The sequence below is a fragment of the Erithacus rubecula genome (assembly GCF_903797595.1).
Source record: "Erithacus rubecula genome assembly, chromosome: 20".
Taxonomy (NCBI): domain Eukaryota; kingdom Metazoa; phylum Chordata; class Aves; order Passeriformes; family Muscicapidae; genus Erithacus; species Erithacus rubecula.
Genome location: NC_136672.1, coordinates 1,611,126 through 1,634,410, shown reverse-complemented (window position 1 = coordinate 1,634,410; position 23,285 = coordinate 1,611,126). Strand labels below are relative to the sequence as shown.

Genomic DNA, 23,285 nt, shown 5'->3' with positions numbered 1-23,285 from the left:
AAGGTCTGGCTTTCCTCTGGAATCCAGTGGAAAGAAGGTCCCTTGGTGTCCAAAATCTCATTTTTTCTCTGGGTAGGAAAGGCTTGGCTCCTCCCCTGGCTGGAGCATCTCCCATGGGATGATGGAATTTTATCAGTCATGCACTGGGACTCACTGGCCATGAACAGGAGATATCTCCTGGAGGGAGGATGGGCTGTGGGAAGATAAAGATGATTGCCCAGCTGGTTTAAAGATGGCCCATTAGCAGAGAATATGTGCCAGGAGATCAGGGTCACTGCCACACCTGGGTCAGCAGATGGGGACAGAATTCACATTGCTGGACACATCCTGGATTGCAACCCAGGACACAGGGTTTGTGATGAATGTAGAGCTCTTCCCATCCCATGCTGGAGCTGGCTGGGTGGCTCTGGGTGAGGAGAGCACTGTGCACCCTGCGTGTCTCATGTCCCCAGCAAACATTTCCTTGCACTGCTGAGCAGGGAGGGAGGCCATGGACTGTTCCTGCTGTGAGCTCCTGGTGCTGCTTTCCGTCAGGTAGCAGCAAACAGTCATTTTCCAGGCAGAGTAATCTGTAGGAAAGCTGGCAGCAGTGTTTTGGAGGGAGATTGGAGTGTTTTACACTGCAGCCAGTCCAACAGGAATGCACAGAGCTCTCCTATATTAAAAACAGGAGGCATGGAGACATTCCCAGTCTCCTCAGCTGTGTGTGCCCAAACCAAATCTCCCCAACCATGGGGCCAGTGGAGTGGGAGCAGAAATCCGGGGCTGTGGGTGTTGGGGAGGTTGGGCAAAGAGAGGGATGTGTGGGATGTATGGAATGTGTGGGAGCAATGCCACATGGGGATACACCGTGTGCCACCTATTCCCTCCAGGCAGGTCCAGGCTCTGCCCTGTCTCAGCAGCACCTCTGGGGTGTTGCACCCTCGGTGCCTGCGGTGCTGAGGAGGGACAGGGGCACAGCTCTGGTGACCCAGGGGCTCTGCTGCACCCCAGCTCTGCCAGCAGCCCCCCACCCTTTCCTGCAGCCTGCCTGCCCACCCCAGGCTGGCCTGGACCAGAGTCACTCCTGTGGTTCCCCACAGGTTCCCTGTCAGTGCCTGACCCAAGGGCTTTGCTCAGCCCTTGTTAGCAGCTGATGGAAATTCAGCTGCAGCATTTCCCCCAGGAGCAGGGCCCTGTGTGCTGAGCCCTGTGCAGCCATGCAGCATGCCAGCCCCCTGCAGAGGGCAGAAGGTGACCCTCTGAAGCCACAAGGGTCCTGGCAGCTCACAGACACACTCAAGGGACAGCAGAGTGGCTGTCCTGGCTGTGCTCAGTGTCTGTGGCTTTTGCTGTGCCCCAAGGTACGACAGGAGCAGGCTGTCCCTGAAGGAGATCAGCAATGTGCAGTTTGTGTCCTGCATGAACCCGACTGCAGGGAGCTTCACCATCAACCCCCGGCTCCAGGTAAGGCCCTGCTCATGCTCAGGAGAAACTGGGCAGATCCTGCTGTTGTTCAATCAGTGTGGATCTGTGAAGTGGCTGTAATTCCTGATGGAGAGGCAGCAGACTTGCCTTACTTCCTTCCTTGTGTTTCTTCTTGTTTTCCTGCTCAGTAGGAGGAAGAAGTCACAAGTTCCCAGGCAGCTGGACACTCACTCTCAGGAAAAATTCTAGTTTAGACAGGCAGATTTTACCTTCCTCTAGTGATATTTACTGCTGGACCACAGTTCTTGAAAGTCTTCTGGTGGTCAGGCATTGGAACTCTGATGAGAAACGGAGTCACCATCTCTGGATGTGCTCAAAAATGAGTGGATCTGGCACTCCACAGTATGGTTTGGGATTTGTTCAAGGGCTGGACTTGATGGTCTCAGAGGTCTTTTCTAACCTTAACTATTCTATATTCTCTTGCTCTGCAAGTTCCTAATCAGCAAAGGGTCTTGTGGGAGGTGGCACCTCCCAGGGGCTGCTCCTACCAGAGACAGGCCTGGGCTTCACCAGGGGTCCCTGGGACCTTTCAGCTCTTCAGTGGACTGAGCTTCTCTTGTGAAATGACGCTGAAAATCCCTTGTTCAGCCAGCAGAAGGTGTCACCTGGCAGCTGTCCTCTGCTGGGAAATTGAAAGGGTGGACTTCAAGTCATGGGATCATAGAGCATCCCAGGTTGGAAGGGACCTCGAAGAATCACCTGGGCCAACCTTACCTGGGAAGGGGAGCCCAGCTGAGATTGTTCAGTGCTGTGTCCAGCCACAGGAAGGGCACTGGCCTGGGAGGTGGTTTCCCATCTCTCTGACCTCTCTGCATCTCACTTTTTGTCCCTCAGCGTCACTTCTGTGTCTTCACTCTCTCCAACCCTGATCAGGAAGCCTTGTCCAGGATCTTCAGCACCATCCTGGGGCAGCACCTGGCCAGTGGGAATTTCTCAGAGGCTGTGCAGAAATCAGCCCAGCAGCTCATTGCCCTGGCCCTGGGGCTGCATCAGAAGGTGGCTGCCACTTTCCTGCCAACAGCCCTCAAGTTCCACTACATTTTCAACCTCAGAGACTTCTCCAATATCTTCCAGGTAAGTGCAGCTCCCTTTGTCCTGATGTCACAGGCAGCTGAGGTCCCTCTGGCCCTTGGTGAGCCACATGCAGTGTCCCCCTGAGTAGTGACACAGCATGGGTGTCCCCTGAGCTGAGGGGTGACCTTGGGCCATTCCCTGACTCCTGAGTGCCTTTGAATGGATTCCAGAGCCATCACCCATGATGTGGGGAAGATCAGTGTAAAGCTGACCCAGCCCCCTGTGGCCAGTGGGGAGGGATGCACAGTTCCAGAGGAAGGTGTAGATTTTGAGGGGTTTGAAGTGTCCTCTGGCTGGCAAAAGGACAAACTGGAGAGAGCTCTGGGCTCCTGACCTCGGCCCTTCAGGCAATGGCTGTTGTGGGTGTGATGGAGCTGGGCTTGTCTTGGTGAGCCCCACCTCCCTCATGTGAGTGTGGGGGTCCAGGGCAGCCCCCACCTCACAGGGAAGCTCTTCCAGCATGGGGCAGCTCTGGGTGCTCTGTGTGCTGCTGCTGGCCCTGAGGGAGGACAGCAGGGACTGGTTCAGCTGCTCTGCCAGAGCCTGGACAGCTTGGTGGCTGTACCAGCACATCTTCCCAGGTGCCCAGCACTGCACATGCACATTTGTAGAGCTGATAAATCAATCCAAACCAGCTTTGATTTTACCACTGAAACTGAGTTACCAACCACTGTGCCAAAGCAAAGTTGTTCAGTTTCAGAAATGTTGTTTTCCATCCTTGGTGAGATTTTTTCTGTTTTCCCCAGCAGTCTCATGCTTTGAAGCAGCTGGTGTTACTGCTCAAAGAGCCTTTCAGAGTTTCAGATTAATAAAATTTGATAAATTCCTCAGCAGCCAAAGTGAGGGTCAGCACCCTAGCCTGTTCAAAACCCCCAGCTGATAATTTGTCACTGTCCTTGTTAACATCTGTTTCACAAAGTGGGTGTGTGGAAGTTCAGTGCCTTGTGCCTGTCCATCAGACAGGAGCTGAAGGAGTGACAGTCAGGGAAACCTGGGACCAGGACCTTGGACAAGTGAATAACTCCACTGTGTCAAGAAGCAGTCAGGCCTGTCACTGTGCTCAGCTGAACATCAGCAGCTGGGGTGTGAGATGTGGTCATGTTAAACCCTGCCTTCCACTTAATCTGGGCTTGGGCAGCTGCAGGGAGAGAATACAGGCATTGCAGTGGGAGCCTTTTGTTTGATTTACTGACTGTGCCAGGGTTGGGGGGTAACAAAACATCCTGCCAGATCCCAGCTCTGGCCAGAGGGAATGCTCCTCATTCTCCTTTCAATGGATTCTCCATCCTCTTTCTCTGTTTGTTTCTTTTTAATGCTGGCCCCACCTCCAGCCCAGATGCAGTGACCCACAGCCACGTGTCCCTCCTGCTTTTGGGGTGTGGGGGTCTTTAGATTCAGTCCTTTAGAGGGATTGAGTGATTGTGAATTCTATTTTAATCAGTTTAGGATCTGACATGTTTCTCCTTCCTCTCTTTGAGTTGTCAGCTTTTCTCATCAATTTTATTTTTTTTCTGGTATAAACAAAATAATTTGACAGCTGTAATGACAGATGTGAAACCCAACAATCTGAGCCATGGACCAGTGAGCTGAGAGGGCCTACTTTACATTGCTTTCAATGCATTTAATATTTAATGTATAAATAATTAGATGTTAGAAATAAAAGCTGTCTGTTTAATTCATACCATTGAAAACCCTGTGTGCTGTTAATAGGCTTAGTATAGGCGACACCTCTTTGAAATATAATTCTTTTATGCATTTTAATAGAGTTCATGGTAAACATACTGTGCTAAGCAGACAGCAACTGATATTTCCTGCAGGCAGAATGCACCTAATTAGAATTAATTGATTAAAGGAAAAATAGCCACCAGTAACATTTCCAAACCATTTTTTGTCCTTCTTGACAAAGCACCCGTGGCATGGGATGGGATGACAGAGCCACATGTCTGGGTGGTGCCTGGCTCTGCAGGGTCCCACCTGCTGAGAGCAGAGCCCAGCCTGGCCAGGGGAGGCTGGTGGGGGATTCACATGGGTGCAATGAGTGCAAACCTTGCAGAGAATGTGAGAAACAGCCATTCCCAGGGCTGTGGGCACAGGGTGAGGGAGGGAGGGAGGTGATTCTCCCCCTCTGTGCTGCTGTCAGACCTCACCTGGAGCACTTGTCCAGCTCGGGGGTACCAGCACCAGGAGACCTCCCAGAAGGGACCTGGAGTTACTGGAGGGAGTCCAGAGGGGCACCAGGGTGATCAGAGGGATGGGGCAGCTCTGCTGTGAAGAAAGGCTGGGAGAGCTGGGGTTGATCAGCCTGAGGATTGCTCTGAAGTGACCTCCCTGTGGCCTTCCAGTGCCTGAAAGGCTCTGAGAGAGCTGAGAGGGACTTGGGACATGGGATGGAGTGACAGGACACAGGGAATGGCTTCCCCTGACAGAGTAGGTTGAGATGGGATATTGGGCAGGAATTGTTCCCTGGCAGGGTGGGCAGGGCTGGCACAGGGTGCCCAGAGCAGCTGTGGCTGCCCCTGGATCCCTGGCAGTGCCCAAGGCCAGGCTGGACACTGGGGCTGGAGCAGCTGGGACAGGGGAAGGTGTCCCTGCCATGGCAGGGGTGGCACTGGATGGGCAGCACAAACCCTCCTGGGCTGAGGAGCAGCTTTGGGAGTTTTGGATGATCAGAGGAGCTGTTCCCTGGGTGTTTGGTGTGGGGTTGCTGTAAGGGGTGCTCAGGGCCAAGCCTGGGTTTCCTGACTCTCTACTTTCCACAGGGCCTTCTGTTCTCTAGCCCTGAGTGTGTGAAGCAGCCCCAGGACCTGCTGAAGCTCTACCTGCACGAGTCCAGCCGTGTGTACAGGGACAGGATGGCTGAAGACATGGACTGTGACACTTTTGATAAGATCCAGTGGGAGATGGTGAAGAAATGCTACAGTGTCAGTGCTCAGGTCTGATGGGGTCTAACTGATGGCAGCAGAATACAATGGGTTTACTGGAAGGAAAATCAGCACTGGGGGGTTTCCTTTCCCACTCTTTCACTCCTGTGCCTCTTTCCCCTTTTCCATGCAGGTGCAGCTGTGTGGACACAAAAAGGCTGCAGCACCACAGTTCCCTTGGAAGGGTGCTCAAGCTGCAGTGGGATTTCCTCTATTTATTCTATACCTTTTTCTTCTCTTTTACAGGACATTGAGGGCACTCTAGAGCAGGCCAAACACGTGAATATTTACTGTCATTTTGCCAAAGGCCTTGGGGAGCCTGGCTATAGGCCAGTTCCAAGCTGGGAGGAGCTGAACCAGATCCTGGTGGAAGCCTTGGACAGCTACAATGAAGTCAATGCTGCCATGAACCTGGTGCTGTTTGAGGATGCCATGTGCCACGTGTAAGGGGTTCTCTGCCTTTGTGCCCCCATCATTTGTCTGTGCAGATGTTTTCTGGAGTTCCCTGGAGGATGTAAGAATATTGATCTGTGGGCTGAGGCAAATAATTTGTGGTTCTACAGGACCAAGTGTGAGGTCCTGCCCTTGGGGCACAACAACCCCATGGAATGCTCCAGGCTGGGGCAGAGGGGAGGGGAAGCTGCTTGGGAAAGGCCCTGGGGGTGCTGGTGACAGTGACTGGACATGAGCCCAGGTGTGCCCAGGTGGGCAAGAGGCCAAGGGCACCTGGGCTGTGACAGTTCTGTGGTGGCAGCAGGGCCTGGGCAGTGCCTGTCCCCTGTGCTGGCACTGCTGGGCACCTCCAGGGCTGGGGCAGCTCTGGGACACTCAGGACAGGAAGGACATGGAGGGGCTGGAGCGTGTGCAGGGCAGGGAACAGAGCTGGGAAGGGTCTGGAGCAGCTGGGGGAGCTGGAAAGGGGCTCAGTCTGCAGAAAAGGAGGCTCAGGGGGAACTTGTGGCTCTGCACAGCTCCCTGACAGGAGGGGACAGTTGGGGGGGGTCGGGCTCTGGGAACAGGGACAGGGACAGGAGGAGAGGGAACAGCCTCAAGTTGCAGTAGGTAAGGTTTAGTTTGGATTTTAGGGAGTATTTCTTCACTGGAAGGGCTGTCCAGCCCTGGCACAGGGAAGTTGGAGTCCCCATCCCCAGAAATGTTCCAAACTCATGGGGCTAGCACACCTGAGGACATGGGTTAGTGGTGAACATGGTGCACTGTTGGACTTGCTTTTTCCAACCCTGAGGATGGAAAAAGATTCTGTGAGAATCACAGCTGGGAGCTGGAGGAGAGCCAAAGCCTCACCTGCCCAGGTGTTTTGTCCAGCACAAACATTGCTTCAAACTGGTGATTGGAGGGAATGCCCCAAACTCTGGGGCTTCCAGCCAGAGGCTCTGCATGCTGGTGGTGTTTTGGCCTGGTTTTTGTCCTGAAATCTTTGGCCCTTGTAGCTCTGCATAAACATTTATCAGATGTGACAACATTCAGGTGCTTTTTTGTCTTCCCTTGCCAGCCAGGACAGAACTAGTTTTACTGGGGTTTCCCCAAATGCTGCCTGCTGGTTTAGAGCCACATTTGCACAGGCCCTTAGTGGGATATTCCTCTGTATAAAGTAAGGTTATGTGCATTCAGGCTTTTAAAGGATGGAGGTATTTAAACTGCTTTGATCCTTTGGAAAACCTGCTGCATGGAGATGCCTGGAGGTGCAGATGGATTCCAGTTGGAAATTGGACATGTGGGACTCTATAAAAATGAGCCTCTTGCTGATTAATATGAAGCTGTTTACATGCTCTGGGGGAGACCTCCAGCTCTCACACACAGCCTGGGGGAATCCCAGCAGAGAGATTCACTTCTGGGTGCTGGGATGCAGAGCTGGCCTTAAATGGCTTCAGGAGATGGAGCTGCCCTGGCCAGCAGAGCTTGAACTGATTTTGTACAGAAACCTGGTCCCAGGAGGGGCAGATTTGGGGCTCTAATCTGGAAGTAAGCCCCTGACCTGCTGCACACCAGGGTGGGTGGTTTCAGTTCTCACTGGACCTGGCAGCCTGCTAAATATATCTGTATTTATACAGGAGCAGCATTTACATATACATAAATCTATGTATATATACACACAAAAATCTGTCTGTTCCAAGTGCTCCCAACCTGTGCTGTTGACCACTGGGCTGGGGCAGATTTCCCCTGACAATCTGGGCATTCTCTCCTCCATCCATGGGTGCCATGAGTATTTTTGCTTGCATTGCCTACAGAATGGTAACAGCAGTATTGACCCCGTGCTCCTCTTGCATTTTACATAAATCAAGATTTGCAATTGGAATTTGCAAAACATGGCACTGCCCCTCCAGTTCATACTGAGAACAATGAGGAAAGCAAAATTTGAGCATCCAGCACAACTCCACAATTTCACTGGAGCTCAGTGAATCCCATTTATTGCATTTGGAAATTGCATTTGGCTGAAATACACAACTTCTTCCATCTCAAACAGCTTCTGAATGTCAGCTTGAATTTGCTGAAGATTTTCAATTGGGAAAAAAAAAAAAGGAAAAGAGACATTTGATGACTTAATATATGTAGGGCCATGGGAGATACCTGTCAGTCACCTCATCCAGGGCTGTGTCACAGCACAGAGCCCTGGGCAGCACATCAAGGCAGGGACCATGGACAGAACTGGCCTGGGAAATTCAGAACAGGAGTGCTAAAGCTCTCCTCCAGACTGGATTGCCTTTACAGAAATAATTTCATAGAAATTGTTAAATTATAAAATTATTTTTAAAAAAATCAGTTAGAATCTGTGCATGGATTATAAAATACTGGAGTTGTAATAAAGCAGGGCCATGTTTCTCACAGTCTCAAATGAAAAATAGTTGGATTAATGTAGGAAAATAGCAAAGGGAGCTGAATAAAGGAATGAGACTCTTGAGGACAGTGGGGATTCCACAGGTAGGATCCTCTGGACTCCCCTCACCTCGTGGGGGTGTCAGTATTTGCTTAAAGAGAACAGGAAGGAAGCAGAGTTCACCCCAGGACACTCAGGTGAGCAGACCTGGGAAATAACACCAAGTTCATTGTGAGAGTGAGAAAATCTCACTCTTCTGTAGTGGTGGTGTAGCTAAAAGGAACAGAGATTGTTTTCCAGGCAGGTTTGTGCCATTGCAGCCAGGTGTGAATGTGCTGTAATGCTCAGCAGGGCTCCTCACCTGTGCAGGAATCCCAGAAAATTGAGAAGAGAGGTCGGGGGAGGTCAGAGCCTGGGGCCAGAGCCTCCCCTTCCTGGGGAGGGGGCCAGAGCTTTGCATTTTGCTCTCAGTTTTTGCATGCCAATGTAATGTCCTTTTCCCCTTGCACTCCCTGAAAAGAAACCCAGGCCTTCACTTATACATTGTTCTGTCCAGCAGGACTTGGCAGGTAGGAAAAAGAAGGGCACGTTTTGAATTGCCACCAAACTTGTTGTATTTTTTTCATAGCACCATCCTCTGGACAGGTCTCAGCAGAGACGGGCATCGATTGCTGCCACATCTCCAAGACTGACACTCCTCATACCTCTCAGAACACAATTTCTTAGTGAATGTAATATGAATTGAAAAGCAGTGGTATCTTGGTTTGAAGGACAGGTGTCTGCCAATAAGGCAGAAGCTTCTCCTTGAAGTGGAGAATATAAAACCCCTCTCTCCAAATTATTATTATCATTTTGAAATTAAGGGGCTCTCAGGCAAAGAGATGGGAATTAGGAATAACAGTTCTTTACTAGGAAAATTTAAATAGAAATTACAAAGAACAATCCCCAAACCCTGCCAGAGTCAGAATCCAAACTGACACAGTCAGTCTGTCAGGGTGTTGGCAGCAGTCCCATTCAATGGTGGCTGCATCCTCCTGCAGTGGCAGATGTGGTTCAGCTGGAGCAGTGCTCCTGGAGAAGGTGCAGTTTCCTCTGAAGGTCCAGGGATGATGTGGAAAGGTCTGGCTTTCCTCTGGAATCCAGTGGAAAGAAGGTGCCTTGGTGTCCAAAATCTCATTTTTTCTCTGGGTAGGAAAGGCTTGGCTCCTCCCCTGGCTGGAGCATCTCCCAGTGGGATGATGTAATTTTATCAGTCATGCACTGGGACTCACTGGCCATGAACAGGAGATATCTCCTGGAGGGAGGATGGGCTGTGGGAAGATAAAGATGATTGCCCAGCAGGTTTAAAGATGGCCCATTAGCAGAGAATATGTGCCAGGAGATCAGGGGCACTCCCCCACCCAGCTGCAGCAGATGGGACAGAATACACATTGCTGGGCACATCCTGGATTGAACCCAAGACAAGCGTGCAGGGAAGCAGCAGAATGCTGTTATTGATGAGGTTTGTGTGCTCCAATCCAGCTGCCGCATCAGCCGCATCCTGGAGGCGCCGCGGGGCCACGCGCTGCTGGTGGGCGTGGGGGGCAGTGGCAAGCAGAGCCTGACCCGCCTGGCTGCCTTCCTCAGCAACCTCGAGATCTTCCAGCTCACCCTCAGGAAAGGCTATGGCCTCCCTGACCTCAAGGTGGGCACTTGGAGGGCTGGGGTGGAGGGGAAGGGAATAAAGAGAAGAATTTTTCCTGAACTGCTGTGTGTTGAGAAGCAGGATGGAGGAGGATGGCCCTGAGCCCTGGAGTGCCCAGGTGGGCAAGAGGCCAAGGGCACCTGGGCTGTGACAGTTCTGGGGGGGCAGCAGGACCAGGGCAGCACCCATCTGCTGTGCTGGCACTGCTGGGCACCTCCAGGGCTGGGGCAGCTCTGGGACACTCAGGACAGGAAGGACATGGAGGAGCTGGAGAATGTGCAGGGCAGGGAACAGAGCTGGGAAGGGTCTGGAGCAGCTGGGGGAGCTGGAAAGGGGCTCAGGCTGCAGAAAAGGAGGCTCAGGGGGAACCTGTGGCTCTGCACAGCTCCCTGACAGGAGGGGACAGCCGGGGGGCTCAGGCTCTGCTCCAGGAACAGGGACAGGAGGAGAGGGAACAGCCTCAGGCTGGATATTGTGGAATATTTCTTCACTGAAAGGGTTGTCCAGCCTGGCACAGGTACTCAGGGAGGTGGTGAAGTGGCCACCCCTGGAGGGATTTAAAAGCCATGTGGATGTGGCACCTGGGGACATGGGTTAGTGGTGACCTCGGCCACTGGGGGAACAGCTGGATCTGACGTCCTTAGAGGGCTCTTCTAACCAAAATGATTCTGTGATCCTGAGATCCTGAAACACCCCAGACACAACATGGTGCTGTGGTGAGGAGCAGATGCCTTGCTGGAGTGTGTCTGCATGGGGCTGCAACCAGACCTGGGGGCTCCTGGCAGTGCTCTGAGCTGTCCCAGTCAGCCCCCAGCTGTGCTGATGTTCTCAGCAACTGGGGAGGTTCTGAATGATCCCATTTCTATGTCTGGTCCCTGCTTTGCAGCATGTAGGGCAAGCCCTCCTGGTTCTCTGTCACAGTACAAACATATGGGACTCAGTTTCCTCTTCCAGAAAACGTTAATGTTTCATGTTACAGCCCATTTTTATACAGTTTTCAAGACCTAGTATACAACTCTAATTGCTTCATAACTTTATTGCCACTCAATTCCTTGGTTAGAAAACGGCATTTTACGTGTCCATCAAATCTCTGTTTCTAGCTTGTTTACATGTTTTCTTCAGTAGATCTCATGGGTCAGATTTTTTGTTTTTACAGGTGTGAATGGTTCTGTTACCAGAATAGGTCATTATGCTAACTGCTTTCATTCTTATGATTTTTTCACATGGGAAGTTACAAGCTAACAATTAGCTTAGCTAGAGTAGCAGGGCCTAAATCATATTTTATAAGGCCTTTTCTTACAAATATTCTTACTTGCATGCAACAATTTCCCACTGCAGGCAGACCTGGCCAGCCTGTACCTGAAGGCTGGGCTGAAGGGCGTGGGCTCTGTGTTCCTGCTGAGTGATGCACAGCTGGCTGATGAGCAGTTCCTGGTGCTGGTCAATGACTTCTTGGCATCAGGTACAGCCCTTGTGCTCTGCTTCCCCCTCTCCCCCTTTCCTCCAGTGCAGTTTTGCCTCTGGTAGCACCTGGAATTCTGGATAGACCCAGAGGTGATGATGAGATGTGCTGGAAGGTACAGGGGTTGAGCTCTGCAGTAAAAGCTGTGCTGAGTCCTCCCTGGGGAGGGACACTCCATCAGCCGGGAGATTTCTTGTCTTTCCCTCATGTCTTGTACCCATTTTCCATATGCCATGGGATTCTGCACATAGTTGTTAAGGGATGTGTCTGTTTGGGTATTGCAGCTGGGGACAGAGCCAAAGGAATGTGAGGTGAGGAGTCTCACTGTGGATCTCATGCACCCACCTCAGAAATGAAGGTTGTTTCTGGCTACAGGATTTGACTGGAGTGTCTGTGAGCTGGAGGATGAAGCAATGCCATGGAGTGACTGTGTCAATGTGTATCACCTGACTGCTTAGCCCATTTCAGTCCTTTCCCTGTTGTTTTCCCAGATGCATTTAGGTTTTTGAGGTGCAGTCATGTCCACAGCAGTGCTGTTTCCCTGCAGAACACACCCAGGTGTGTGTGGATGAGCATCCCTGTGCCAGGTGTGCTGCAGTTCCTGGCACCTGGGGGTGCAGGCTGTGTCACCAGGACCATGGGAGGACACCTGGAGTCCCCATTCTCCCTGGCAGATCCCTGCCACTTTTGGCCTTGTTTGTGAGTTGGGTGGGGAAGGCACCAGCTGGGTCAGGTCCCTGCAGGGATGGGGAGAGGTGAGGAATGAGCAGGACAACTGTTTGTGAGCAGCTCCAGAGGTGACATGTGGCTGTAAATTGGTGGCCAGATGGCTTCAGCAGCAAACAAGCTCTGGAGCTCTTCCATCTGAATCAGCTGTAAGCATGAGCAAGGACAGGGATTGTTGTAGATTGTGGGGAGGAGCTCCCACCAACTCCTACACCTGCTGTAGATGCACAGACATCTACATGATTCTGAAGGTGAACCTCAGGAGAGAGTTGAGATTCTTCAGCCTGGAGAAGAGAAGCTCTGGGGAGACCTTAGAGACTTCCAGTGCCTGAAGGGGCTCCAAGAGAGCTGGAGAGGGACTTGGGATTAGGAATGGAAGGACAGGAGAAAATTCTTGGCTATGAGGGTGGGCAGGCCCTGGCACACGGTACCTGGAGAAGGTGTGGCTGCCCCTGGATCCCTGGAAGTGTCCCAGGCCAGGTTGGATGAGGCTTGGAGCACCCTGGGATAGTGGAAGTGTCTTTCTTATTTGTTTCACTTGTTGTCACTATCTAGAACAAAATATACCTTTTGATCTTTTTAATGAATGAGCAGATTTTTGATTCGTGTATTTCCCTAAGTGATTAGTGCTCATATTGAAAGTATCTGGCTCAACAATGATGATTTTAATCAAATCAGAAGCCAGAAAGGAAGTGAGTATGTGATAAATTAAGGAAACACTAAAACCAGTATTTAGTTGGGTGCATATTTGGCAAGCAGCTGCTTAGCTGTTAAGTTTCAAAAGTTTTAACCAGATTTCTAACTTGCAAAATGTTTGGCTAGTCTGGGAGTTATTTGACCACTGCTGGAAATAACCCAGAACAGCTGCAAAAATTTTACATGTAATTAATGCATTTGCAAAATTACAATGATTTTATAATATGTATGGCACATTAGGGATTTGAATATTTCTTTTGTAATCTAATTAGACTGCAGAGCTAAAAAAAAAATTATTTTCTGTACTTTGACTCTATCCTATGTCCCTTTCCCTTGTGTTTTATGAGGAAGTTTGCTCTCACAGGTGTTTATTTGCAGCAGGATGACTTTCTGTGCCCCTTTGCTGCTTCTGGGTGCAGGGTTTTTACCTGAGAGGGAACTTCCCTGAACCCCTGAAGAGGGAGGCAGCAGCTTCCCTTTGCTCTGAGCAACATCCAGAGCTGTAAACCCAGAGGTGCCCTCTCCTCCTAGGGGAAATCCCAGACCTGTTTCCTGATGATGAAGTGGAAACCATCATCAGCAGTGTGAGGAATGAAGTCAGAGCCCGGGGGCTGCTGGATTCCAGGGAGAATTGCTGGAGGTTTTTCATCGAGCGAGTTCGACGGCGGCTGAAGGTGAGTTGGAGCAGGAGGGGTTGGTGCTGAATGATTTTTTTGCCTTTTTCATTTTATATATTCTCTGTGTTTTTTACAGATATATTTGTGGCCTATTTTTGTATTAGTAGCTAGTACCAGTACTTTTTTCTGCCTTTTCACTTGCCAGAAAGACAAAATTCCAGAGCTTCAAGCCCCAGGGATCACAAGGCCTCTATCCTGCCTTGGTTCTTTCTGGGAACCAAGGCCAAAAAACAGCTCTTCAAGATGTATTTTCATAAACAAAGTTTAGTTTCTATCTGTGGGGAGAGGATTTACAGAAGGTTGAACTGGGGAAGGTACCTCACCTCTTATGTCTATAATTGGTAATTTTTTTTCAAATATGCCAATTTTCTAAATTTATAAAACTCTCTTCCAACCCAATGATTCTGTGAGTGTGATATCAAAAAGCAGGTAAAAGGGATTAGGAATTGTACTGTATTAAAATCGTTGTGATCTATAATAACTTGTAACAGTTATATATAAATGAGAAAGCCAATTATGACATTGTCACTTCTAACATCCACACCTTGTGTTCCCTCAGCTGGGGGGGGGGTGGGATGGGATCCATGGGATGGGATGGGATGGGATGGGATGGGATGGGATGGGATGGGATGGGATGGGATGGGATGGGATGGGATGGGATGGGATGGGATGGGATGGGATGGGATGGGATGGGATGGGATGGGATGGGATGGGATGGGATGGGATGGGATGGGATAGGATCCGTGGGATGGGATGGGATGGGATGGGATGGGATGGGATGGGATGGGATGGGATGGGATGGGATGGGATGGGATGGGATGGGATGGGATGGGATGGGATGGGATGGGATGGGATGGGATGGGATGGGATGGGATGGGATCCGTGGGATGGGATGGGATGGGATGGGATGGGATGGGATGGGATGGGATGGGATCCGTGGGATGGGATGGGATGGGGTCAGTGGAGCCCGAGGTGGGCTGCAGGGGCAGATGCTGCTCTCCCTGTCCTCAGTGCCCTGCTGTGCTGGCAGGTGGTGCTGTGCCTGTCCCCCGTGGGCCCCAGGCTGCGGCTCTGCAGCCGCCGTTTCCCAGCGCTGGCTGCCTGCAGCACCATGGACAGCTTCCAGCCCTGGCCCCGGCAGGCGCTGCAGTCCGTGAGCCGCCGCTTCCTGCGGGACACGGGCACCCTGCAGGTGAGCAGCAGCACACCTCTCTGGGGACCACAGGCACGGGTGGCCCCGTGTCTCTCACACCACTGCAGGGAGGGGTGGGCTGCCTTTAGCTGTGGCTGCCCAGAGGGACATCTCTGCTAGCACTGAAATGCATTAAACTCAACCAAACCATCCCTGAGGCATTCCCCGTTTTTGTGGAGAGGGCCATGGACCTTGGCAGCAGAGCCATGGGCACCACACCCCTGTGCCACTGGGAGCTGAGGGGGTATCACCGGGAGCTGATTTGTTACTGGGAGCTGAGGGCACTGCCAGGGAAAGAACAGCTCTGCCAGCACAAGGACAGCCCCAAACCTGCACAGAAAATAACCTGCTGCTCTCCCCACTTTTTGTCTGAACTTCTGGGAATCTCAAGGGCAAAAATAGGTCAAGTTCTCAGTGATGACAATCTGCTACTAGAATAGAGATTCGTTTCTGTTTATTTAGTTTTTCCAGGCAGGATTTAGCAAGAATAAAGCCTACAATGTTTCTTTTTAGGAATGTGTACTTTTCCCATTTGTACAGGAGAAAAGCCAAAAATTATACTTTAAAGAGCTGTTATTTTGTAGAGAAATTGCTTCGGATAAGATAATATGTGAGATAAAAAGATATAAAGAAGAGGTATAAAGTACATGAGCAACAAAGTTATTTTAGAGATAACAGTGAAAAAGGATCAGCTTGGCTGTTACACCCTGGATTGTGCTGCAGAATGAAAAGTTACCAAATTCCTTTCTATTCAGCACAGACCTGTGTTATATATAGTTTTCTATTTAAAACACCTCCTTATCTCCCCATCTTACCTGTAGGATTCAGTCAAGGATTCAATAAGCAGATTCATGGCCCACGTGCACATCAGTGTCAATGAGATGTCCCGGCTGTACCTCAGCAATGAGCACCGCTACAACTACACCACCCCAAAATCCTTCCTGGGGCACATCAAACTCTACCAGAGCCTGCTGCTGAAAAAGGACCAGGAGTTAAAGGCCAAGATGGAACGGCTGGAGAACGGCCTGGAGAAGCTCAAGAGCACTTCTGCACAGGTGAGGACTCCTTGGGCTTGATTTTCTTGTCTGGTTCAAGGGAGAACTTTACAGGGAAGAAATTTGTGCTGGATCCTGGCTCTAATCTGCCTTGAGCTGGGTTTCTGCAGGAGCAGAAGTGATGCTCTGCACTGGAAAGGAGAATGGAGAGGTGTGTGTCCAGTCTGCTCTTTGGGAGGTAGCTGAAAGATTTCAATAAGTAGAATGAGATTGGGATCCAGCTGACTCTGCCATCCTCTTTTGGTGGTTAAATTTCAGCTGTGGTAACAAAACAGCTTAGAAAATACAGGACAGTCAGTGAATTTTGGAGTTGCATCCAGGAAATCTACAATAACTTTAGCAAGAGTCTTTCAAACTAAATAGTGCGTGATGTTAAAATGGAGCTGATGTTCATTTTTCCTTCCATTATGCTATCCATTTTTTAGGAAATCTAATACATGTCTGAAATGCACATCAGTCATTCCAAAATTCCCCTGCTAGAGACTCCCACTGGCAAACTCTCCTGGTAGGACTAGAAGTTGTTCTGGGTGGTTCCCAAAATGCTCTGCAGTGATGCCTGCCACTGTTGCTTCACTCCCATTTTCTTCTCCATTTCCTATTCTGTTACTCTTAAAAAAGTTTTCTTACAAAGCTTCTAGTCCTGGTTTGAAGGACAGGTATCTGCCAAGAAAGGCAGAAGCTTCTTTTTGAAATGGAGAATGTAAACCCCCTCCCTCCAAATTATTATAATTTTGAAAATAAGGGGCTCTCAGGCAAAGATATGGGAATTAGGAATAACAGTTCTTTACTAGGAAAATTAAAATAGAAATGCAGTATTACAAAGAACAATCCCAAACCCTGCCAGAGTCAGAATCCAAGCTGACACCCATCAGTCAGTCAGGGTGGTGGCACAGTCCCATTCAATGGTGGCTGCATCCTCCTGCAGTGGCAGATGTGGTTCAGCTGGAGCAGTGCTCCTGGAGAAGGTGCAGTTTCCTCTGAAGGTCCAGGGATGATGTGGAAAGGTCTGGCTTTCCTCTGGAATCCAGTGGAAAGAAGGTGCCTTGGTGTCCAAAATCTCATTTTTTCTCTGGGTAGGAAAGGCTTGGCTCCTCCCCTGGCTGGAGCATCTCCCATGGGATGATGTAATTTTATCAGTCATGCACTGGGACTCACTGGCCATGAACAGGAGATATCTCCTGGAGGGAGGATGGGCTGTGGGAAGATAAAGATGATTGCCCAGCTGGTTTAATGATGGCCCATTAGCAGATAATATGTGCCAGGAGATCAGGGGCACTGCCACACCCGGGTCAGCAGATGGGGACAGAATGCACATTGCTGGGCACATCCTGGATTGCAACCCAGGACATTTCTAGAGTGGCAAATGAGGCTCTCCTGAAGCTGCTCAGGGGAATGAAGGGGGTTGATGAGAAGGAAGGATTGGCAGGTCCACTCCTTCCACACATCTGCAGGTCCATGCCCTTCCACACATCTGCTCTGGGGAGCTCTGGGGGAATCAGTAACTGTCTGTCACACCCCAGGAGACACACACCTGCCTGGAGGTGATGGATGGGCTGGGCTGGTGCTTCTCAGAGCTGATATCTCCATCTCCCTTCAAAGAGGCACTGCCATGTCCCTGTGCAGGTTTCAGCATCTCCTTTGTGGGGAAGGGTTAGCAGAGAGCACTGGTGGCACCATGGTGAGGCCCTGCCCTTACTGCCCAGCACACTCAGCTCAGCTCACCTTGTCACTTAAACTACAGGAAAAACAAAAACTCTCCAGTGTTAGAGTTGTGTTGTGTTTTTAGAGAATCAAGATATTATATTCTGGCCAGGATGTGCAACAGAAATAGTTTAATCCACACATAGCCTAGGCATGCAGAGAAAATCATTCCATTTTACCAGAATTTTCATAAATTGTGCAGTCAAACCCATGGAGATTCACTGGTTCAATGTTCATGGGTTACAAGTGGCAGAGTTCCTATTACTTGGTTTTCTGTTGGTTACAGATCTCTTCCCCTTCAATGCTAATTAGGTTCTCATTCTTTTCTCAGACCAGGTGTATCTGACTGTGCCAGGGGTAATGTTTGGAGCTGATGGCCATTGATGATCATTATCTTCTGTGTAACTTCTGTGTTAGTCCCAGTCTGTTGAGATGTTAAATCCATCAGGCCTTGCCTGGTGGAATAATGCCCTGGAAAGAAACTTAAACTCCCTTCCCCAGGGATAAAGGTGGACAAACCTGACTGAAGGTACAAAATTCAGCATTTTAAACTTGGTATATTTTCCAACAACCTCACCTCACCCATGCAGGCAATAGTTCTGATGCACCTGTGGGGAATCCTGTTTTTTCATGTTTTTTAATGTTTTTGGGAGAAGCTAATCTGAAATTAATCTTTTAACAATAAGTCCTTGGGTCTGTTATGGCACATGGGAACCCTTCTGTATCCTTCAGGCTTCTCTTCAGTGTGGGCAGGGTTCTCTGATGAGCCACAAAGAAGTGGTGGATGACTTGGAGGTAATGGGAAGGATGGGAAAATCAAATCACAAGAAGGATGAAAGAGCACAATGTTGGTGTCTGGTTGCAGTGAGGCTGGGCTGAGAGTGCCTCCATGTACAGGTAATTAAGATGCAGAGCAGTGAGAACAAATATGTCAAATTCAAGTCTAAAATTAGCACTGGGGGCCTAAAATTAAACACCTAAATTACAGATGTGCGCAATAGTCAAAACTGCTGTTGATTTGAAAGCAGATTTATCAGTATTGGAAATCATACCAGCATGTACAGACTTGAACATGGGTTTAAAAGGCTGAACTTGACATTCACCCATGGAAATACCTGGTCTTGGGGCTGAGGAAGTGAAGAGTCCTCTAACTCAGGTGTGTCAGCTGCAGGTTGTGCTTGGGAGGATGGGCTGGGGGTATTTTCAAAGTAGAGGTGGAGGATTCTGATCCCTGGGTATCACCTGGCTGTGCCTTAGCTCTGAGGACTGGTGCTCATCTCTGCCACTCCCCGGGGTCCATGACAAGTCAGGAGTGAGGTCTGTGTGTTTCTGCAGGCTCAGAGTGGCCTCAGCACAAGGGGCTGTTGTGTCAGAAGCTGCAGATATTTTTTACTTTGTTGTTCCTGTTTCAAAATAACCTCTCTGCCTCCTTTTCCTGTGGTCCCCTCTATCTCTATCCCCTTTTTTTTCTTTCCTTTGAAGATTTGGACACCTTGATGATGTTGACCAACTTTCCTCCTCCAGCAATGTTTTACACCATTTCTCCCTGCAGACAGCAGCATCCTCAGCACTCAGGGAAGCTGAAGCCTCCTTCCTATTAGGACATAATGGATTGGGAAGATGTGTTGGATGAGTCATTTGTTTTTCAGAGTGCTGTGTGCCACCCGGAGGTCAGCACCCATTGCTGAGTAATTCTGAGGATGACTCTGGTTAATATTGCATCACTGGATTCCAGAGTCGAGCCTGGCTGGCGCTATCAATTAATTGCTGACCTTTTGATGTATTTTGTGTTCTTGAAACAAGGCAGGGACAATCAGATAAAATGAGTCTTCTGGGAGCCTGCCCTCCAGGTTTTTCTTCTCTTCAATAATTTTTCTCATGCTGTTCTGGTGGTAGGCAAGGGCTTCTCCCTTCCCTTGCCTGATGAAGTCACAGCACATTACCCTTGAATTTCTCATTTGCTTTGCTCTTTCCCTTTCCACCTCACATTACTAATTGCTTATCAGATTGTGCTGCACTCAGGAAGCTGCTCACAGGTTTCTCATAGAATCACAGAATTCTTTGGGTTGGAGGGATCTTAAAGATCTTCCTTTTCCACCCTCTGCCATGGGCAGGGACATCTTCTACTATCCCAGGGTGCTCCAAGCCCTGTCCAGCCTGGCCTGGGACACTTCCAGGGATCCAGAAGCAGCCACACCTTCTCTGGGTACCCTGTGTCAGGGCCTCCCCACCCTCACCGGGAAGGATTTACTCCTGATACCCAACCTAACCCTGCCCTCCTTCAGTCTGGAGTCATTCCCCCTTATCATTACAAGCCATTACAAACACTCCTTCTCAAGCATTCTTGCTTTTTAAAAATCCTGACAAAGTCATTTCCCTTTCCATTGCTGTGAGTGCTTGGCAGGGCATTGTCTGTTCCCCAGGGCTGAGCTTACACCTGCTCTTTGTGCTGCTGCTGAGTGCCTGTGGATTTTAATCCCCTTCTTGTTTTGTCCTGGCCCTGTAAACCCCTGGATCTCCCATTTGTGTGTGTATCCAGCACACAAAGGCTGATTTCTGGGCAGAAGGTCACAGCCATATCAGCCATCAGCAGAGCCCACTTCAATTTCCTCCAGCCCCCAGAGACTTGGAGCAGAACAAGGAGCTGCTGCTGGGTTTGTCACATGAAGGGATTATGTGCTCATGTGAGCCCCAGTTTAAAGCTGTGCCTTTGTCCTGGTGAGAGCAGTCCCACAGAGCCAGGCTGCAGGGGATGCTGATGGATGGAGGGCGTGTGGAGAGCCCTTAAAAACCGCTCTCCACGTGAAGCCCATGCCAAATGTCAACAGCTTCTGTTTATGGATTGCAGGTTGTGCTCTCCCTTCCACTATCAGAATGGGTATTACCAAAAGCAGTGCCTGCCTTCCCTTCCTGGGAGTGTTTCTGTGTGGGTACAGATGAACCCCAGGAGCTCTAAGTGAGCTGAGCTGAGATCAGACAGTGAAAGCCTCTGTGGTCTGCCCAGAGTCTGGATAAATTCACTGAAATGGGGATTTTAGCAGGAGTTTTTCTGTGTGCAAGTGAGAGTCTGTGTGAGCTCCCCCCCATGCAAGCACTGGTGAGGGCTCCTGTGTGTGAGCAGCTGTGAGGAGTGGCCACCATGGCTGTGCTGGTGGCCTCCTGGCTGCCAGCTCATGGGGACATCCCTTCTCAGGCTCATCTGACACCACATTTAAATTCCCTTGACCCTCAGAGTTCTGCCAAGGGCTGGACCTGTCAGCAGATCCCAACTGCAATCTTTCTGGGGTGTAAAATGATGTTAGGAAGTTCTTCTCTGTGACAGATGGCAGGCCCTAGCACAGGGTGCCCAGAACAGCTGTGGCTGCCCCTGGATCCCTGGCAGTGCCCAAGGCCAGGCTGGACACTGGGGCTGGAGCAGCCTGGGACAGTGGGAGGTGTCCCTGCCATGGCATGGTTGAAATTGATGATCTTTAAGGTTCCTTCCAACCCAAAATATTCCATGTTCCTGTGATTCCTGCCACAAGCTGCAGGACTGGTGGTCTCAGTGCTGCCCCTGCCCTGTGCTGGGGCCCAGGCTGGAGGGGTGGGGAGGGCAGGGGATACTGGAATGAGCAGGAGGCTCAGGGAGTTCCTGGGGCACAGCTCCTCCTCCAGACCACCTTGTACCCAGATTTGCCCCTGGCCAGGCTGAGAAACTGAAATGTGGCTGAATTGTAGCCCCACACACCTCTGCTCAGGAGGATGTGACATCAGAGCACATGCCCAAAGCTGATGGGTTTGGGTTTATAATGATTTTCTGCATGTGCCTGCTGTGTGATGGGGCTCCTGAAACTGCTGCCTGGAGAGGCTCCCTGGGGCAGAGGCTGGGCAGTGCCACAGGAATCAAGCAGGGATTCATCCCAAGGTTCCAAAGGATTTCCCTTGGGCAGTGCCACAGGAATCAAGCAGGGATTCATCCCAAGGCTCCAAAGGATTCCCCTTGGGCAGTGCCAGGGCCCGGCCGTGGCTCCACCCAAGATGGGCCCAAGATGGATCCGAGTCACGAGTTCTCACACTTGCATCACTTTGGCTCCATTTCCATCTTGGCTTCACTGTCCAATCCCAGCTGCAGCTCCTGCACTGCCATCCTCCCACATTCTCTCCTCCATTGGCTGCTGGTTGCACTTTTTGGGGCTGAAGCTGCAGCGTGTCCTTGGTTGTGGGGCTGGAAAAGGATTGTTTTGTGTGCCTGAGCTGGGAGGAGAACTTGGGACACTTTGGATGGAGTTCAGAGTCACACACCAATGCAGTGCACAGTCTGGGAATATGAAAGCTCAGACTTAAGGCATCCTCAGGTCTCTGCTGACAGCCAGGCCCTCTGTGCCCTGGGCCTGAGGAGCAGGCAGGGCAGTCCAGCTCCCCCAAATCTCTGCCCTGCAGGTGGATGAGCTGAAAGCCAAGCTGGCAGCCCAAGAGGTGGAGCTGAAGCAGAAGAATGAGGATGCTGACAGGCTGATCCAGGTGGTGGGGGTGGAGACAGAGAAGGTGAGCAGGAAGAAGGCAGTGGCTGATGAGGAGGAGCAGAAGGTGGCCCTCATCACCCAGGAGGTCGAGCAGAAGCAGAAGGACTGTGAGGAGGACCTGGCCAAGGCTGAGCCTGCCCTGGCAGCTGCCCAGGCTGCTCTCAACACCCTCAACAAGGTAGGATGAGGAATCCCAATGTTTTTCCTCCTTGTTGTGTAATCTGATAGCCCAAGTTCTGGACATTGTATTGTCCCTCCTCCAGCTTCCTCCCTGCTGGTGCTAAAGTCTTTAAAAAAAGTTTGGATGTGGCATTCAGTACCATGGTTTAGTTGACATGGTGGTGTTTGGTCACAGGTTGGATTTCATGATCCCAAAGGTCTTTTCCAACCTGGTTAATTCAGTGATTCTGGGGTTCCTGGTGGAGCTCAGAGCACCCACGAGGCTGTACCATGTTCTCCTTCACTCACTGCCACGGAGAGGAGCAGATAAAGCTGGTGCAAAGGAAGATGCCACTGGGAAAATGTGTGATCAGAAGATAAGCATTGCTCTGATTGCAGGAGATTGTTTTTTGGGGAGACTTTTTGTGTCTAGGAAGGTTTGTCCTTCAAGGGTGCTCCGGGGGTTTCAGTTTGATGTGGCACTCAGTGCCATATTTTGGTTGATGAGGAGGTGTTAGGTTAGAAGTTGGACTTGATGATCTCAAAGGTCTTTTCCAACCTGGTTAATTCTGTGGTTCTCTGATGTGCCTGAAAGATGGACCTGCAATTTGTTTTGTTCTGCAGTTCATGCAGTGTCCTGGGACAGCAGCCTCCCACTGCACACAGCTGGAAATCACAGCTGGAAAACCCCCAGTCACAGCAAAGTCTCAAACCATGGCTCAATCCTAGCCCTGCTGGGGGACAGAAAAGCACCTTGGAGCCATCCAGAATGGGGATTGTTGGATTAGCTTTTGGGAAGGAAGTAGCTTTGCTGTGCTCAGGATTTCCTTTGTGGGAGGGAAAGGACTGTGCAAAAGGAAAATGTTTGTCTTTCCATTAGTTCCAGGTTCATGCTGGAGCTGTGAAATCTCTCATTAGGCAAAGATGAGGGAAATGCTGGGATTTTCTCCAGGGAACAGTAAAGCAGAAGTAACAGAGCAGTGGAAGCCATGGTCTCCTTTACCTGCTGGCTGGAAATGTATCAGAGAGCCCAACCTGGCTGACATGAATAATCAGCAATGTTTGTGTGTGTTTGTACAGCTTCTGCCCAATTATCTCAGCCATCTTCCTTGGACTGAAGGGTTATATGTAGCATT

The 23,285-nt window shown here is 50.3% G+C and overlaps 1 protein-coding gene across 1 annotated transcript in view; it reads left to right on the top strand.

The window, feature by feature from the left end:
- Positions 1–23,285, top strand: part of DNAH9 (dynein axonemal heavy chain 9) — a 158,550-nt gene that overhangs the window by 54,573 nt on the left and 80,692 nt on the right. Inside the window, exons 32-41 of the mRNA XM_079323154.1 lie at positions 1,344–1,446; positions 2,302–2,541; positions 5,301–5,462; positions 5,709–5,905; positions 9,817–9,979; positions 11,318–11,441; positions 13,395–13,537; positions 14,571–14,732; positions 15,554–15,787; positions 21,908–22,168. Coding sequence (XP_079179280.1) covers positions 1,344–1,446; positions 2,302–2,541; positions 5,301–5,462; positions 5,709–5,905; positions 9,817–9,979; positions 11,318–11,441; positions 13,395–13,537; positions 14,571–14,732; positions 15,554–15,787; positions 21,908–22,168 — 1,789 coding nt within the window. The remainder of the gene's footprint in view (positions 1–1,343; positions 1,447–2,301; positions 2,542–5,300; positions 5,463–5,708; positions 5,906–9,816; positions 9,980–11,317; positions 11,442–13,394; positions 13,538–14,570; positions 14,733–15,553; positions 15,788–21,907; positions 22,169–23,285) is intronic.